Source organism: Acanthochromis polyacanthus, chromosome 13, assembly GCF_021347895.1.
Source record: "Acanthochromis polyacanthus isolate Apoly-LR-REF ecotype Palm Island chromosome 13, KAUST_Apoly_ChrSc, whole genome shotgun sequence".
Taxonomy (NCBI): domain Eukaryota; kingdom Metazoa; phylum Chordata; class Actinopteri; family Pomacentridae; genus Acanthochromis; species Acanthochromis polyacanthus.
The window spans coordinates 219259-237319 of NC_067125.1; the positions used below are offsets into that span (position 1 = coordinate 219259).

At 40.7% G+C, this 18061-nt stretch overlaps 2 protein-coding genes and 2 long non-coding RNA genes across 4 annotated transcripts; 2 read left to right on the forward strand and 2 right to left on the reverse strand.

The window, feature by feature from the left end:
- Positions 1 to 659: 659 nt before the first annotated feature.
- Positions 660 to 2332, reverse strand: LOC127536813 (uncharacterized). The gene is made up of 2 exons (XR_007946014.1): positions 1164 to 2332; positions 660 to 1080 (listed from the first exon to the last, which is right to left on the reverse strand). It is a non-coding gene; the product is annotated as an uncharacterized LOC127536813 (long non-coding RNA).
- Positions 2333 to 4160: 1828 nt separating this feature from the next.
- Positions 4161 to 7747, forward strand: LOC127536840 (homeodomain-interacting protein kinase 1-like). The gene is made up of 8 exons (XM_051958174.1): positions 4161 to 5207; positions 5355 to 5536; positions 5643 to 5778; positions 5865 to 5975; positions 6066 to 6149; positions 6270 to 6438; positions 6671 to 6786; positions 7715 to 7747. The coding sequence occupies exons 1-8, from the start codon at positions 5040 to 5042 to the stop codon at positions 7745 to 7747; spliced, it is 999 nt and encodes a 332-aa protein (XP_051814134.1). The 5' UTR covers positions 4161 to 5039.
- A 3010-nt stretch (positions 7748 to 10757) lies between these two features.
- LOC127536814 (uncharacterized) lies at positions 10758 to 12439 on the reverse strand. The gene is made up of 2 exons (XR_007946015.1): positions 11262 to 12439; positions 10758 to 11178 (listed from the first exon to the last, which is right to left on the reverse strand). It is a non-coding gene; the product is annotated as an uncharacterized LOC127536814 (long non-coding RNA).
- Positions 12440 to 14251: 1812 nt separating this feature from the next.
- Positions 14252 to 16240, forward strand: LOC127536841 (homeodomain-interacting protein kinase 1-like). The gene is made up of 4 exons (XM_051958175.1): positions 14252 to 15304; positions 15452 to 15633; positions 15740 to 15875; positions 15962 to 16240. The coding sequence occupies exons 1-4, from the start codon at positions 15137 to 15139 to the stop codon at positions 16238 to 16240; spliced, it is 765 nt and encodes a 254-aa protein (XP_051814135.1). The 5' UTR covers positions 14252 to 15136.
- Positions 16241 to 18061: the final 1821 nt, after the last annotated feature.

The following is an 18061-nucleotide window of genomic DNA, read 5'->3' on the forward strand; positions in this document are numbered from 1 at the left end:
ATATATATGTACATATGATTATTTAGTTCTCTTTTGTGTCTTTTTTTTGTCTTTTGGCCCCTTCACACCACAACAGACCTTGTAACTGTAAGTAGGCAATACGCCAAAGATTTATCCAAATGGTAGTTTAAGTGTACCGAAACATGTCACTGATCTAGGATGAAGAGGATGAAACTGTGTCTACTGCCTTTACAGAGGGGGATCCAGAAAGGCATACAGAGGTATGTTACTGATAGTTCTCTTCCCATTCACATTTTGGGTGGAATATAGAGTGTGACATTTAGCCTACACTGAAGTATTGCACATTCTCATCCTTTTAACAGAGCATGGCTGGACAGCAGCAGGATGATTCCTCAGCTTCCACTGCACAGACTGACACAGTGAGATGGATGTTCAGGAAACACCAGAGCTTCATCCCATGGAATTCATGTGCAACTGTATAATTTCATGTCCTCTATGTATTCCCAGTTATCAGTAAAAGGGATTTACAAACTGCATTTGCTGAGAAGAATCCAAAAACAGATTAGGAGGGCAGATCTGGAAATTGAAATACTGGAGCACAAGTTAGAGGTGGGTGATGGTCACAGGTGAATTATGTTAATTATTGGAACATGAACTGAACTATCTGTTTTATTTGTAGGAAATAAGAAGACCAAATGAAATGTGTATCATGTCTTTATTTGCTGTGGTGGTGATGATGGTGACTTAAACTCTAAAGTGATTATTGCATACGGTGTCTCTGACTGCTCTGCTGTCCTGGATAGCTGCAGGTGGATGGGCTCATCATCTGGGTCTTCAGTTTGTAGGGCAGGGTGTTGCTCTCCTCTAATAGTGGTAATATTATGAAGAACAACACATGCCACAGTAATATCACAGGCCCTCTCAGGGGTCACCCTGAGGTGATGTAGGCGCTGGAAACGGCCTTTCAGCAGGCCTATGGTCATCTCCACCCGGGCCCTGGTCCTGCAGTGAGTCCAGTTGAAGTTTTGTTGGGGGCCTGGTTCAGGGTCAGGGTATGAGGTCATCAGCCTGGGTTGGCATGGTAACCCCTGTCACCCAGCAGAAGGCCATCAAACTCTCCTGTAATGTATAGTGGATACATCAGAGTATATTAAAGGAGGGAGACAAGAGAATTCTATTGTGAAAATCTTTAGGCTGCTGACCACGCTGCAGTCTGTTGCTCAGGTTAGACTCTCCATAAATCCTGGAGTCATGAACAGACCCAGACCACTTGGCCTCCACATTAGAAATGATGTATGCAGCATCACATATGATCTGGACAGTGCAGAGAATGACAGATGTTGAACTATGATGCAGTCTTTAACATTTAGAAACAGTAGTCAGTCTACCTGTAGCCTACCTGCACATTTATGCTGTGAATGGACTTCCTGTTCATGATGAGAGGGAGCTGTGATGGGGATGTGTGTGCATCTATGCAGCCAATCACAGTGGGAAATCCTAAAAGAAATTCAAATGACTAATCCCAGTCTGAGGTTGCAGCACAATGTCATTAACAGAATATGATTTAAATGAATTTAACAGATCTCTACATCATTCACCTGCAATCCTGTGGAACTCCTCCTTGATGCTCTGACAGGTTTATGTCCAGGGAATGCTACAATGATGGTAAAAGTCGTTTCAGGATCAGGAACACTTTTCTGAATGTCCTCCGTACAGTTGCCTTACTCTGCATCTCCGACGTTATATAAAAACTTCCATTTGCAAAGAACCGCAGCGCAACACACAACATCTGCTGGATGTGAGAGCATGACTGCGGCTGGTAATGTAAATGTAAGGACGGATTAGGTTGTTTATGTAGATTATGGACTTGAAACGATTACGAAACGGTACCGCTCAAAGCGATAATTGTCCGGAAATGCGAGAACATTTATGCGCGGTCTGATAACAATCTACCGACGAATATTTAATTATCTGTGCAGTAACGCTGCTCCTTTATCCACTGGATGGTTAATAAAAGTTGTTCTACGCCAAAACTCGCCCGCTTACTGACTGAATGAATGAGGAAATGAAACAGCGTGTGTGGCTGAAAGTGGGCGGAGACGGAGAGAAACTCCAGGTTTTCTCAGATAAACCTGCTGCCGACCAGGTTCAACTCATAGAGTCTGTTACTGCGGTAACTGACCGAGAGTTGAAGTTACCCCTCTTTGTGAAACAGGCTGGAGTTACCCCTCTGTCTCGGGGTTAAGTTACCTCGCTTCGTGAAACGGAAAACTCTGAGTTTCCCTCATTTCGGGGTTAAGAAACTCAGAGTTTTCAGTGAACCTGCTTCGTGAAACAGGCCCCTGATTTGCTGCACCAAAACAAAAACAGAAAAACAAGGGTAAACAGTGACAGTGCAATCAAGTGTCTTTCTTCTTTTGCATGCAGCACATGAGCTCCTTTACAAGCGGCACCCCATACTTTGCAGCCCATCAGGTCATACATGAACAAATGGAGACAGATCTTACATTATATGAGATGCAAAATTTGAAATTTTACTGGCACCATTTACCCCCAACATGTTTTCTGCAAAGGCTCAACTAACTCCAAGTTTGTTCCCTTTGGAAAGCCATATTCCTCATATACAATGACTACACCAGTGTTTCAGCATTTTACATGAACCCAAACCCATCCACTGTGTGCTTTCTTTACAGTAAATATGACAGTTAAAAGTTTAAAAAATATCTGCTGCTTTGTTTACATTTAAACCAAGTAGTGCTGAGACTGCTGTCAGAATGTGAGTACCTTGATTTCATTGCATTGAAAAAGCACTACCATTCATACAAACTGATTCAAACTCCCCACTGCACTTCCTCAGGACCCCTGCAATACCCCTACCAAGTTTGAGCATGATCTGATGTACCGTTGTCAAGATATGCAATGGTTTCGATGCAGAATGAACACCTCTAAAAAATAGTTCCCAATTAGACTTTGTTTACATTTAAACGAAGTATACAAGTGTCAGTGTGCAGACACTTCTGGTCAGTGTCTTACGGATTTCAGCAGGACAACAGGACTACACTGAAACTCGCAGGACATCGAGATTAAACTCGACATCAAACTTTTAACAAAGTCCAAAGAAGCCAACATTTTTGAGGTAAGTGACTTCACTGTTCTGTTTGATGAAGCAAACACCAGAGGAAACATTCAGAAGGCAGTTTTAAAATCTATTTTTCTACAACTCTGTCCAATTTGTAATGAAATCCGTGAGTCAGAACAGGATGTAACACTCAGTTTTGTACTTGTCTTGTCATTTTGAACATCTTATTATTAAAAAGTAAGATCTTAGCAGTGTGGAAGGGAAGTGATGTGTTCAGGTTTGGTCATAACTGGATAACTAAAAACAACCAGTACTCCTGCATTTTTGTGACCAAGCATTTAATGTTAAAAAAAATATTCTGTATGCTTTGTTTTGTATTATCCTGGCATGCAAGTACAAAAGTGTCAGAAAATATCATTGGTTGATTTCTGCATTATTGTTTTTTTGGGGTAATGTGTGCTCAAAGATGAGACTTTCAGTGACAGTTTCAATTAGTTTCTAAATTTCAATTCACCTGTTATCAGAGATTATTTCATCGACTCGTCCTGTAGTTGAAACTAGAACTAACCATAAAAAAAATCATGCTTTATCTGTATTAGTTCTTGAGATACTGTCATTTAAACATTACCTCAAATGCCTGTAATATGTTAAAAATGTGCTGGACGTGGATAAACAGGCTTTTAAAAAAAATGATCTCAAACATCTTGATTTGTGAATAAAAATACTGAACACATTTCTAAAAGTTAGCATTTTTAATATATTTGAAATATATTTTATGTGAGAAAAAATCTGTCAAATGAGACATGGTTGAGCAGAAAATGTTCTGACAAATGAGAGATTTCGACAATTTCTAACAACATTACTCAGAATATGTCGCTATAAGTTATTAAGTGCAGATAGATGAGAAAAACAGTGCCAGTTTTAGTCATTTAACATGCCATTTTCAAAATGAAACAATGCTGAGAATTTTGAAATTGTTTATAAAGGCATTCTAGAATTCATGCCAAACACAAAAACTCTGAGTGGAGACAGCATTTCAATTTATTTTATTGAGTTATTTATTCGTTTGTTGAATAATTTAGTGAAACCAGCTTAACACCAAACTCAGAGACATCCACATTTAAGCAAAATCGAGATAACCAAACTTTTGTGAAGTAACTCCACTCTTCTGTTTAATGAAGTAAACACTTTGGAGTTTCTGAGGAAACATCCATGTAATTTTGCTGCAGTACTGTCCAATATGCCTTATAACACAATTCAGAGCAGGGTGTAACACTCAGTGCTGTTGTTTTATGATAACTGGTTCAATATTTAGCAAATATGATTGAAAACTGAGATCACAACAGTGTGGTAGATTACCAATGGTTTAACAAGACATCCATAATATATGGTTCTCTTTTGTGTCTGTTTCACTTTCAGTCTTCTGGGACAAGATAAAGATGTACTTTCAAAGTTCATCCTCATCTTCATCCTCATCCTCATCCTCGCCCTGCGACAGACTGGCGACCTGTCCAAGGTGTCCCCCGCCTTCGCCCGAGTCAGCTGGGATAGGCTCCAGCACCCACCGCGACCCTAGTGAGAATGAAGCGGTGTATAGAGGATGCATGGATGGATCCTCATCCTCATCCTCATCCTCATCTTCCTACGAGGGGAGTACCACATGGCAGCGTTTGGAATTCACAACAGGCTACACGGTGGTGAAAGAACTGAGAGCTGGAGGCTTTGGAAGAGTGTTGGAATGTGTGAAAAACAACACTGAAGAGCACGTGGCTATAAAGGTGCCCATACGGCACAATCTAGACCATGAGGTAGGAGACTGATTTCAGCTGAACAGTGACATAAAAAAGACATTGTTTTAAAAAGAGGTAGTACCACTACAAGATTCTGAGTAGTGGTACTGGTCATGTTATGTACTTTTTAGTTGTTGAGAAGAACTGATTGGATGATGTGACTCAGCAAACATATTGTGTCTCCACAGGCGGAAATCCTGAAAAAGCTCATGAGCCACAACTCGAAGGAGTCCAACATCATTGAGTACAAAGGAGACTTCTTCATAGACAATAAGCGGCTCCTGGTGCTTGAAAAGTTGGACATCGACCTGTGGGACTATGTGGAGAGTTTACCACAGCCAATGCGACTGGAAGACGTCCGCACAGTTATTCAGCAGGTGTGACCTTCTATTGTCTCCTTATATTTCTCTCCTTCAGTGGTGCTAAAATGAACATCGGTGGTTCAGGAACCTTTACAACTTCTACTTTTATTGTCATGTGACAGATTTCTTGAACAAACTCCTGATAAATGTTGTTACTTGCAGGTGGCTGTAGCTTTGAATGCAGCAAAGAGTGCTGGCATAATCCACGGTGATGTGAAGGAGGATAACATCATGATGGTGGATCACGTGAAGCAGCCCTTCAGAGTCAAGCTCATTGACTTTGGTATGGCCAAGTACAGGTCGGAAGCCAAAGCAGGAGAGCTATTCCAAGTACTTGAATATAGGTATGAAATACTGATACTTTTTAAACATTGAGAAATCTTTCATTCAGCGCTGTCTCCTTACTGTCTACTGTGTCACATCTTCATCTGATGTTTTTTCCACATTCAGAGCTCCAGAAATCACCCTGGGCCTGCCGTATTCAGAGGCCATCGACGTTTGGTCCTTAGGCTGCGTGATGGCCGGGATGATGACTGAAGATAGTCTATTCGGATCAGAATCGGACTCAGACTCGGAATACTGGAAAGTGAGTAAATTACTGCAGCTGAAACACATTAGAAGCCGTCACAGGATTAGCTTCAGGTCTAACATGGTGTTACGTTTTGTCTGCAGCTCCGACGCATGATCCGTCTGCTGGGTCCGCCACCGCAACATCTCATCGACGCTGGCCGGAGATCACGATTTTTTTTTCAGAAAACGTCTAATGGTTTGTGGCGGCTGAAGGTACAATGCTCCTACTGTGATTTTACCTCTGACCTTTACTCACTCAATAAGATAAAGACTTTAGTAAGCATCATTGTTTTCTTCTTTCAGACACCTGTTGAGTATTTTGTGGCCCATGTCATCTACTCCGACCCCACAGTTTACGAGTTCGGCTCTCTGGATGAAATGAAAACGGTAGGTAGTTTAGGAAGCAGCAGCTAGTTGCTGAAAAGTCCCGTTCATTGATGGTATTCACATTTGACGGTGGAAGGTGATTTGACCACTGTTGGACTTTCAAAATGTTTGCTGCACCAGGTGTCCTCTGAGACGGACAACCCAGCAGAGGCCGATGAGAGGAGGGAGTGCATCGAGCTGTTGAAGGCGATGCTTCGGTGGGATGAGGACGACAGAATCACCCCCAGCGGTATCCTCAACCATCCCTTCATCACCAAAAGCTACCTCAACAGCAGCTCCCCCACCAGCAGTTGGTAAGTGTGTTTCTACTTACTTTGTACACAGGTTGTGAGACATTAGCAGCCCAGCAGGTGACAAAAGACTGATATGAACTTTTGCTGATTTCCATGTTTACATTCTCTGCTCGTCAGATGTAAACCCAACAGTGTATGTTTCCTTTTTTAGCGATGAACCGAGACCCTCCACCAGCAAGTTCATCATGGTTAAGCCTGCAGATCCTGAAAACAGAATTAACCTGACAGGCTTGCCTGATGAGGACAAAGACCTGAAGAGCAGTGAGCATGAGGACAGTGACAATGCTGACACTGCTGAAGACACTGACGACAGCGAGGATAGCAATGATGATGAAGACACCGAGGTCAGTGAGAAGGAACAGAGGAAGACGAAGAAGAAGAAGAACTGCTTCCAACGCGTCTTCTCTTGGATAAAGAAGACGTTCTGCTGCTGCTGTGCGTCCGATGTGATGAACTGAGCAGCACTGTCAAGTGTCTTTCACTGTCACCCTCACCCCAACCGGTCGAGGCAGATGGCCGCCCTGTCTGAGCCTGGTTCTGCTGGAGGGTTCTTCCTGAAAAAGGGAGTTTTACCTCCCCACTGTCGCCAAGTGCTTGCTCAGACAGGGAATCCAAAGGAAACTTTGGATTTGTTGGATTTCTTTCGATAGTTTTGTCTTTACTTTCCTCACTGAAGTGTCTTGAGATGACACATTTGAACTGGAAAATAAAATGTATTGAAAATGAATTGAAAGGTTTACCCAAAAAGTGTCTGGATTTTGGTCACATGGTTGTTGCTCACAACTGCCCTGAGTCAGTCATGGCTTCTCAGTTGCCGTGCAGAGCAGAGAATCTTTGGCTTTCTTTTTTTTACAATTTCCATCGTTATTTTTGGTGAATTTTTAAATTTGACATTTTAAATAAAGTGACTACAATGAAATCTGACAATTTTAAGCTTATTTTCAAGATGTTTTCTCTATGTAACCACACAAAACTGATGGTATTTATTACAAACAGTCGGAAGGTTGAACCACCAGAAACTGCATTTTTACACTTTCTGGCTCTAAAAAGAGTGTGCATTTTGAAGACTTTTTAAAAACAAAACATGCCTTGTAAACAAAGTGGTGTTACAAGGGTTTAAAGTGGCAAGCACATCTCATTGCAATGAGTGATGAAGTTATTTTTCCTGCACTCCGCAACTTACAAATCTGCCATAACTATCGATCTTAATCATTTGTAATCCTTTACATTTTCATTGTGTAGTTAATTTTGCAGAGCTCGTTGTTTGCTCAGATGGTCAGGCATTTCCTCATGGAGCTAAAATAGAGACAGTATTGGTTGTCATTGAAAAAAAAATTACCATTGAAAAAAATTGTCATTGAAAACACCATTTCCTCCACTATAGTCTTGAAGGTCAGACTTCCCAAAACCAAAGAAAAATAAGTTACCAATCTAAAACAACCACATTTTCAAAGCAAAAAACATTACTATTATTGATTTTTTTTTGTTATCCACTCATTCATTTTGCTGTCAAACTACAGTTCCAGTAGTTTCTCCTCTGTTTTCTTTTTTTCCACCATGTTTGTTTGTTTGCCTGTGTCACTAGAAAGCAGGTGAGGTGAAGATAACCGTGTTAAGAGTTTCACAACAATCTCAATCCTTCTAAATCCAAACATGGACAGATGTTGACCTCAAACCTCTGAAAGTCAGGCCAAAATATCTGCCGTACTTATTCAACCAACCCAACCTGAATCTGGCCGAGACGGCGGTGAAGTTAGTTTTAGCCAGAACACCAGCAGCTGTAATGCTGCTGACGTTACAGCTGCATCCACCAACAAGCTCAGCAGGACAGAATAGGATCCATATTGGCTCCAGATTACTGGTATTGGTAAGATTAGGTGCAAAAGTAAATTAAAATGCACATTAACTCAACGTCATATTCTTGTTGCACATCAGCTCTCGATATAACTGATCCAATATAATAAAAACAGTGCATGTTAACTTAAAATCTTTATTACCACCTGACCATATTCTGTAATGTGAAAATTAACAAAAGCTTTACTTATAGTAATAGGAGATGAGTACCAGCCTTTGTAAATGTCATATATTGATGCATAATACGCAGCATATTTTAACATATGTTTTTCAAATATATTTCAACAGCAAAATTTGAGAAAACGTTTTAAAAAATGACGTTTTATACTTACCAGAGGCGTTTTTTGTTTTTTTGTTTTTGCTCTTTTGAAAACGTTGTTGCACAGAATGACAGTTGGAAAGATGTTTTTATAAATGAGTTCTGATATAGTGAGCATTTGAACTGAAATGACTTTTGCTGTAAGTAAAATTTAATTCTCGAGCACGTTTCACAGCTACAAAATCACGAGGTGCTTTACAGTGATAATAAAAACCCAAATCATGTTAATAATAATAAAATGTTTATTACCACCAGACCATGTTCTGTCAAATCATAATTAGAAAAACACTTTCATTTCCAACATGGAAGTAGCAGTTATCATTAGCAAACTTTAGAATGTATTTTACTAATATGCAACATTTTTAACATAATATTGTGTTATTTTAACATTATTATTCACATATTCTAACACAATATGAATTATTAATCAAATCTGTGATGCATTTTTTTCCATGTTGGAAGTGTCACAATAGAAAATGTTACTGGAAACAGCAAAAGTTGAGAAAAGATTTTTAAAAGTTGCCATTTTCACACATTCTCAAGGTGGTTTTTGATCTTTCTGAAGAAGAGCTGATGCGTAGCATCAGAGACGGATACAGCTTTTTTTGAATAAGTTCTGATACAGCGAACATTTCAACTAAAGTTTCCACTTCTTTTGTTGTCTTCATCTCTGGACAGCGTCAAACATCTCCAATACCACAGGCCTGTTTCACGAAGCAAGTTCAAGAAACTCTGAGTTTCTTCCGCAACTCTGAGTTGATCTACTCAGAAATAGAAAACTCTGAGTTTTCGCTTTCACAACGGCTGGTTTGAGTTGGTTTAATCAACTCGGAGTAATTTGACCCGGAGTCAAGCGCGTGCACCGCAACTCTGAAAAGACAGCATCAATGGAACCCCGATTCAACGAGTCACCATGGAAACGGGGAAGCGAAAGGCTGCGTTTTTCAACTGGAAGTTTTTAACGCGCTCATATGGCGAGTTTGAACACGTTTTTAGAAAGAACTGCAACACTGCTGCAGCTGCAAAAGAGAGGGAGACGGCGTGGAGAGCATTGCTGCCCGGATCAGTGCGTAAGTTTAAATGTAGTCCTTTGTAATCGTAATAATATTACAGGGAATAACTGTCTGAACGGTAGAATATGAAGTTATTTCATTTAGGTGAAATCTCGCGGGGGAGAAGCAAACGGGCCAGCAGCTTAAGATGAAATATAAAAACACTGTTCAAACAGGTAAGACCTCGGCATTATCTCATGGAGGTACTTCATGTTGATCAAGTTTTACATTGTAAAGAAGCCTAAATATTAAGTGGCTGTTTGACTGTGCAGTTGTTTTATCCACATAGCCTAAATGTCTGCATCCATATCATGTCCTGTTAAATAATTAAGCCTATTTAAACTAACATAGACTTCTGCTCAGCCAACAGAAAGAAAGCAGATGCCTGTAAAACGGTGGTATAAAAGGTCATGGATGCACATATATATATATATATATGTACATATGATTATTTAGTTCTCTTTTGTGTCTTTTTTTTGTCTTTTGGCCCCTTCACACCACAACAGACCTTGTAACTGTAAGTAGGCAATACGCCAAAGATTTATCCAAATGGTAGTTTAAGTGTACCGAAACATGTCACTGATCTTGGATGAAGAGGATGAAACTGTGTCTACTGCCTTTACAGAGGGGGATCCAGAAAGGCATACAGAGGTATGTTACTGATAGTTCTCTTCCCATTCACATTTTGGGTGGAATATAGAGTGTGACATTTAGCCTACACTGAAGTATTGCACATTCTCATCCTTTTAACAGAGCATGGCTGGACAGCAGCAGGATGATTCCTCAGCTTCCACTGCACAGACTGACACAGTGAGATGGATGTTCAGGAAACACCAGAGCTTCATCCCATGGAATTCATGTGCAACTGTATAATTTCATGTCCTCTATGTATTCCCAGTTATCAGTAAAAGGGATTTACAAACTGCATTTGCTGAGAAGAATCCAAAAACAGATTAGGAGGGCAGATCTGGAAATTGAAATACTGGAGCACAAGTTAGAGGTGGGTGATGGTCACAGGTGAATTATGTTAATTATTGGAACATGAACTGAACTATCTGTTTTATTTGTAGGAAATAAAGAAGACCAAATGAAATGTGTATCATGTCTTTATTTGCTGTGGTGGTGATGATGGTGACTTAAACTCTAAAGTGATTATTGCATACGGTGTCTCTGACTGCTCTGCTGTCCTGGATAGCTGCAGGTGGATGGGCTCATCATCTGGGTCTTCAGTTTGTAGGGCAGGGTGTTGCTCTCCTCTAATAGTGGTAATATTATGAAGAACAACACATGCCACAGTAATATCACAGGCCCTCTCAGGGGTCACCCTGAGGTGATGTAGGCGCTGGAAACGGCCTTTCAGCAGGCCTATGGTCATCTCCACCCGGGCCCTGGTCCTGCAGTGAGTCCAGTTGAAGTTTTGTTGGGGGCCTGGTTCAGGGTCAGGGTATGAGGTCATCAGCCTGGGTTGGCATGGTAACCCCTGTCACCCAGCAGAAGGCCATCAAACTCTCCTGTAATGTATAGTGGATACATCAGAGTATATTAAAGGAGGGAGACAAGAGAATTCTATTGTGAAAATCTTTAGGCTGCTGACCACGCTGCAGTCTGTTGCTCAGGTTAGACTCTCCATAAATCCTGGAGTCATGAACAGACCCAGACCACTTGGCCTCCACATTAGAAATGATGTATGCAGCATCACATATGATCTGGACAGTGCAGAGAATGACAGATGTTGAACTATGATGCAGTCTTTAACATTTAGAAACAGTAGTCAGTCTACCTGTAGCCTACCTGCACATTTATGCTGTGAATGGACTTCCTGTTCATGATGAGAGGGAGCTGTGATGGGGATGTGTGTGCATCTATGCAGCCAATCACAGTGGGAAATCCTAAAAGAAATTCAAATGACTAATCCCAGTCTGAGGTTGCAGCACAATGTCATTAACAGAATATGATTTAAATGAATTTAACAGATCTCTACATCATTCACCTGCAATCCTGTGGAACTCCTCCTTGATGCTCTGACAGGTTTATGTCCAGGGAATGCTACAATGATGGTAAAAGTCGTTTCAGGATCAGGAACACTTTTCTGAATGTCCTCCGTACAGTTGCCTTACTCTGCATCTCCGACGTTATATAAAAACTTCCATTTGCAAAGAACCGCAGCGCAACACACAACATCTGCTGGATGTGAGAGCATGACTGCGGCTGGTAATGTAAATGTAAGGACGGATTAGGTTGTTTATGTAGATTATGGACTTGAAACGATTACGAAACGGTACCGCTCAAAGCGATAATTGTCCGGAAATGCGAGAACATTTATGCGCGGTCTGATAACAATCTACCGACGAATATTTAATTATCTGTGCAGTAACGCTGCTCCTTTATCCACTGGATGGTTAATAAAAGTTGTTCTACGCCAAAACTCGCCCGCTTACTGACTGAATGAATGAGGAAATGAAACAGCGTGTGTGGCTGAAAGTGGGCGGAGACGGAGAGAAACTCCAGGTTTTCTCAGATAAACCTGCTGCCGACCAGGTTCAACTCATAGAGTCTGTTACTGCGGTAACTGACCGAGAGTTGAAGTTACCCCTCTTTGTGAAACAGGCTGGAGTTACCCCTCTGTCTCGGGGTTAAGTTACCTCGCTTCGTGAAACGGAAAACTCTGAGTTTCCCTCATTTCGGGGTTAAGAAACTCAGAGTTTTCAGTGAACCTGCTTCGTGAAACAGGCCCCTGATTTGCTGCACCAAAACAAAAACAGAAAAACAAGGGTAAACAGTGACAGTGCAATCAAGTGTCTTTCTTCTTTTGCATGCAGCACATGAGCTCCTTTACAAGCGGCACCCCATACTTTGCAGCCCATCAGGTCATACATGAACAAATGGAGACAGATCTTACATTATATGAGATGCAAAATTTGAAATTTTACTGGCACCATTTACCCCCAACATGTTTTCTGCAAAGGCTCAACTAACTCCAAGTTTGTTCCCTTTGGAAAGCCATATTCCTCATATACAATGACTACACCAGTGTTTCAGCATTTTACATGAACCCAAACCCATCCACTGTGTGCTTTCTTTACAGTAAATATGACAGTTAAAAGTTTAAAAAATATCTGCTGCTTTGTTTACATTTAAACCAAGTAGTGCTGAGACTGCTGTCAGAATGTGAGTACCTTGATTTCATTGCATTGAAAAAGCACTACCATTCATACAAACTGATTCAAACTCCCCACTGCACTTCCTCAGGACCCCTGCAATACCCCTACCAAGTTTGAGCATGATCTGATGTACCGTTGTCAAGATATGCAATGGTTTCGATGCAGAATGAACACCTCTAAAAAATAGTTCCCAATTAGACTTTGTTTACATTTAAACGAAGTATACAAGTGTCAGTGTGCAGACACTTCTGGTCAGTGTCTTACGGATTTCAGCAGGACAACAGGACTACACTGAAACTCGCAGGACATCGAGATTAAACTCGACATCAAACTTTTAACAAAGTCCAAAGAAGCCAACATTTTTGAGGTAAGTGACTTCACTGTTCTGTTTGATGAAGCAAACACCAGAGGAAACATTCAGAAGGCAGTTTTAAAATCTATTTTTCTACAACTCTGTCCAATTTGTAATGAAATCCGTGAGTCAGAACAGGATGTAACACTCAGTTTTGTACTTGTCTTGTCATTTTGAACATCTTATTATTAAAAAGTAAGATCTTAGCAGTGTGGAAGGGAAGTGATGTGTTCAGGTTTGGTCATAACTGGATAACTAAAAACAACCAGTACTCCTGCATTTTTGTGACCAAGCATTTAATGTTAAAAAAAATATTCTGTATGCTTTGTTTTGTATTATCCTGGCATGCAAGTACAAAAGTGTCAGAAAATATCATTGGTTGATTTCTGCATTATTGTTTTTTGGGGTAATGTGTGCTCAAAGATGAGACTTTCAGTGACAGTTTCAATTAGTTTCTAAATTTCAATTCACCTGTTATCAGAGATTATTTCATCGACTCGTCCTGTAGTTGAAACTAGAACTAACCATAAAAAAAATCATGCTTTATCTGTATTAGTTCTTGAGATACTGTCATTTAAACATTACCTCAAATGCCTGTAATATGTTAAAAATGTGCTGGACGTGGATAAACAGGCTTTTAAAAAAAATGATCTCAAACATCTTGATTTGTGAATAAAAATACTGAACACATTTCTAAAAGTTAGCATTTTTAATATATTTGAAATATATTTTATGTGAGAAAAAATCTGTCAAATGAGACATGGTTGAGCAGAAAATGTTCTGACAAATGAGAGATTTCGACAATTTCTAACAACATTACTCAGAATATGTCGCTATAAGTTATTAAGTGCAGATAGATGAGAAAAACAGTGCCAGTTTTAGTCATTTAACATGCCATTTTCAAAATGAAACAATGCTGAGAATTTTGAAATTGTTTATAAAGGCATTCTAGAATTCATGCCAAACACAAAAACTCTGAGTGGAGACAGCATTTCAATTTATTTTATTGAGTTATTTATTCGTTTGTTGAATAATTTAGTGAAACCAGCTTAACACCAAACTCAGAGACATCCACATTTAAGCAAAATCGAGATAACCAAACTTTTGTGAAGTAACTCCACTCTTCTGTTTAATGAAGTAAACACTTTGGAGTTTCTGAGGAAACATCCATGTAATTTTGCTGCAGTACTGTCCAATATGCCTTATAACACAATTCAGAGCAGGGTGTAACACTCAGTGCTGTTGTTTTATGATAACTGGTTCAATATTTAGCAAATATGATTGAAAACTGAGATCACAACAGTGTGGTAGATTACCAATGGTTTAACAAGACATCCATAATATATGGTTCTCTTTTGTGTCTGTTTCACTTTCAGTCTTCTGGGACAAGATAAAGATGTACTTTCAAAGTTCATCCTCATCTTCATCCTCATCCTCATCCTCGCCCTGCGACAGACTGGCGACCTGTCCAAGGTGTCCCCCGCCTTCGCCCGAGTCAGCTGGGATAGGCTCCAGCACCCACCGCGACCCTAGTGAGAATGAAGCGGTGTATAGAGGATGCATGGATGGATCCTCATCCTCATCCTCATCCTCATCTTCCTACGAGGGGAGTACCACATGGCAGCGTTTGGAATTCACAACAGGCTACACGGTGGTGAAAGAACTGAGAGCTGGAGGCTTTGGAAGAGTGTTGGAATGTGTGAAAAACAACACTGAAGAGCACGTGGCTATAAAGGTGCCCATACGGCACAATCTAGACCATGAGGTAGGAGACTGATTTCAGCTGAACAGTGACATAAAAAAGACATTGTTTTAAAAAGAGGTAGTACCACTACAAGATTCTGAGTAGTGGTACTGGTCATGTTATGTACTTTTTAGTTGTTGAGAAGAACTGATTGGATGATGTGACTCAGCAAACATATTGTGTCTCCACAGGCGGAAATCCTGAAAAAGCTCATGAGCCACAACTCGAAGGAGTCCAACATCATTGAGTACAAAGGAGACTTCTTCATAGACAATAAGCGGCTCCTGGTGCTTGAAAAGTTGGACATCGACCTGTGGGACTATGTGGAGAGTTTACCACAGCCAATGCGACTGGAAGACGTCCGCACAGTTATTCAGCAGGTGTGACCTTCTATTGTCTCCTTATATTTCTCTCCTTCAGTGGTGCTAAAATTAACATCGGTGGTTCAGGAACCTTTACAACTTCTACTTTTATTGTCATGTGACAGATTTCTTGAACAAACTCCTGATAAATGTTGTTACTTGCAGGTGGCTGTAGCTTTGAATGCAGCAAAGAGTGCTGGCATAATCCACGGTGATGTGAAGGAGGATAACATCATGATGGTGGATCACGTGAAGCAGCCCTTCAGAGTCAAGCTCATTGACTTTGGTATGGCCAAGTACAGGTCGGAAGCCAAAGCAGGAGAGCTATTCCAAGTACTTGAATATAGGTATGAAATACTGATACTTTTTAAACATTGAGAAATCTTTCATTCAGCGCTGTCTCCTTACTGTCTACTGTGTCACATCTTCATCTGATGTTTTTTCCACATTCAGAGCTCCAGAAATCACCCTGGGCCTGCCGTATTCAGAGGCCATCGACGTTTGGTCCTTAGGCTGCGTGATGGCCGGGATGATGACTGAAGATAGTCTCTTCGGATCAGAATCGGACTCAGACTCGGAATACTGGAAAGTGAGTAAATTACTGCAGCTGAAACACATTAGAAGCCGTCACAGGATTAGCTTCAGGTCTAACATGGTGTTACGTTTCGTCTGCAGCTCCGACGCATGATCCGTCTGCTGGGTCCGCCACCGCAACATCTCATCGATGCTGGCCGGAGATCACGATTTTTTTTTCAGAAAACGTCTAATGGTTTGTGGCGGCTGAAGGTACAATGCTCCTACTGTGATTTTACCTCTGACCTTTACTCACTCAATAAGATAAAGACTTTAGTAAGCATCATTGTTTTCTTCTTTCAGACACCTGTTGAGTATTTTGTGGCCCATGTCATCTACTCCGACCCCACAGTTTACGAGTTGGCTCTCTGGATGAAATGAAAACGGTAGGTAGTTTAGGAAGCAGCGGCTAGTTGCTGAAAAGTCCCGTTCATTTATGGTATTCACATTTCACGGTGGAAGGTGATTTGACCACTGTTGGACTTTCAAAATGTTTGCTGCACCAGGTGTCCTCTGAGACGGACAACCCAGCAGAGGCCGATGAGAGGAGGGAGTGCATCGAGCTGTTGAAGGCGATGCTTCGGTGGGATGAGGATGACAGAATCACCCCCAGTGGTATCCTCAACCATCCCTTCATCACCAAAAGCTACCTCAACAGCAGCTCCCCCACCAGCAGTTGGTAAGTGTGTTTCTACTTACTTTGTACACAGGTTGTGAGACATTAGCAGCCCAGCAGGTGACAAAAGACTGATATGAACTTTTGCTGATTTCCATGTTTACATTCTCTGCTTGTCGGATGTAAACCCAACGGTGTATGTTTCCTTTTTTAGCGATGAACCGAGACCCTCCACCAGCAAATTCATCATGGTTAAGCCTGCAGATCCTGAAAACAGAATTAACCTGACAGGCTTGCCTGATGAGGACAAAGACCTGAAGAGCAGTGAGCATGAAGACAGTGACAATGCTGACACTGCTGAAGACACTGACGACAGCGAGGATAGTAATGATGATGAAGACACCGAGGTCAGTGAGAAGGAACAGAGGAAGACGAAGAGGAAGAAGAACTGCTTCCAACGCGTCTTCTCTTGGATAAAGAAGACGTTCTGCTGCTGCTGTGCGTCCGATGTGATGAACTGAGCAGCACTGTCAAGTGTCTTTCACTGTCACCCTCACCCCAACCGGTCGAGGCAGATGGCCGCCCTGTCTGAGCCTGGTTCTGCTGGAGGGTTCTTCCTGAAAAAGGGAGTTTTACCTCCCCACTGTCGCCAAGTGCTTGCTCAGACAGGGAATCCAAAGGAAACTTTGGATTTGTTGGATTTCTTTCTATAGTTTTGTCTTTACTTTCCTCACTGAAGTGTCTTGAGATGACACATTTGAACTGGAAAATAAAATGTATTGAAAATGAATTGAAAGGTTTACCTAAAAAGTGTCTGGATTTTGGTCACATGGTTGTTGCTCACAACTGCCCTGAGTCAGTCATGGCTTCTCAGTTGCCGTGCAGAGCAGAGAATCTTTGGCTTTCTTTTTTTTACAATTTCCATCGTTATTTTTGGTGAATTTTTAAATTTGACATTTTAAATAAAGTGACTACAATGAAATCTGACAATTTTAAGCTTATTTTCAAGATGTTTTCTCTATGTAACCACACAAAACTGATGGTATTTATTACAAACAGTCGGAAGGTTGAACCACCAGAAACTGCATTTTTACACTTTCTGGCTCTAAAAAGAGTGTGCATTTTGAAGACTTTTTAAAAACAAAACATGCCTTGTAAACAAAGTGGTGTTACAAGGGTTTAAAGTGACAAGCACATCTCATTGCAATGAGTGATGAAGTTATTTTTCCTGCACTCCGCAACTTACAAATCTGCCATAACTATCAATCTTAATCATTTGTAATCCTTTACATTTTCATTGTGTAGTTAATTTTGCAGAGCTCGTTGTTTGCTCAGATGGTCAGGCATTTCCTCATGGAGCTAAAATAGAGACAGTATTGGTTGTCATTGAAAAAAAAATTACCATTGAAAAAAATTGTCATTGAAAACACCATTTCCTCCACTATAGTCTTGAAGGTCGGACTTCCCCAAACCAAAGAAAAATAAATTACCAATCTAAAACAACCACATTTTCAAAGCAAAAAACATTACTATTATTGATTTTTTTTTGTTATCCACTCATTCATTTTGCTGTCAAACTACAGTTC

What these genes read in the sequence shown, in the direction of transcription:
- LOC127536841 (XM_051958175.1), top strand. Translation starts at nt 15,137, where the DNA reads ATGAGCCACAACTCGAAGGAGTCCAACATCATTGAGTACAAAGGAGAC. An exon ending in TCCGCACAGTTATTCAGCAG is followed by an intron (nt 15,305 to 15,451) that starts GTGTGACCTTCT and finishes TGTTACTTGCAG; the next exon opens with GTGGCTGTAGCTTTGAATGC. An exon ending in CAGACTCGGAATACTGGAAA is followed by an intron (nt 15,876 to 15,961) that starts GTGAGTAAATTA and finishes TTTCGTCTGCAG; the next exon opens with CTCCGACGCATGATCCGTCT.
- LOC127536840 (XM_051958174.1), top strand. Translation starts at nt 5,040, where the DNA reads ATGAGCCACAACTCGAAGGAGTCCAACATCATTGAGTACAAAGGAGAC. An exon ending in ATGGTTTGTGGCGGCTGAAG is followed by an intron (nt 5,976 to 6,065) that starts GTACAATGCTCC and finishes TTCTTCTTTCAG; the next exon opens with ACACCTGTTGAGTATTTTGT. An exon ending in CAGCAGCTCCCCCACCAGCA is followed by an intron (nt 6,439 to 6,670) that starts GTTGGTAAGTGT and finishes TTAACCTGACAG; the next exon opens with GCTTGCCTGATGAGGACAAA.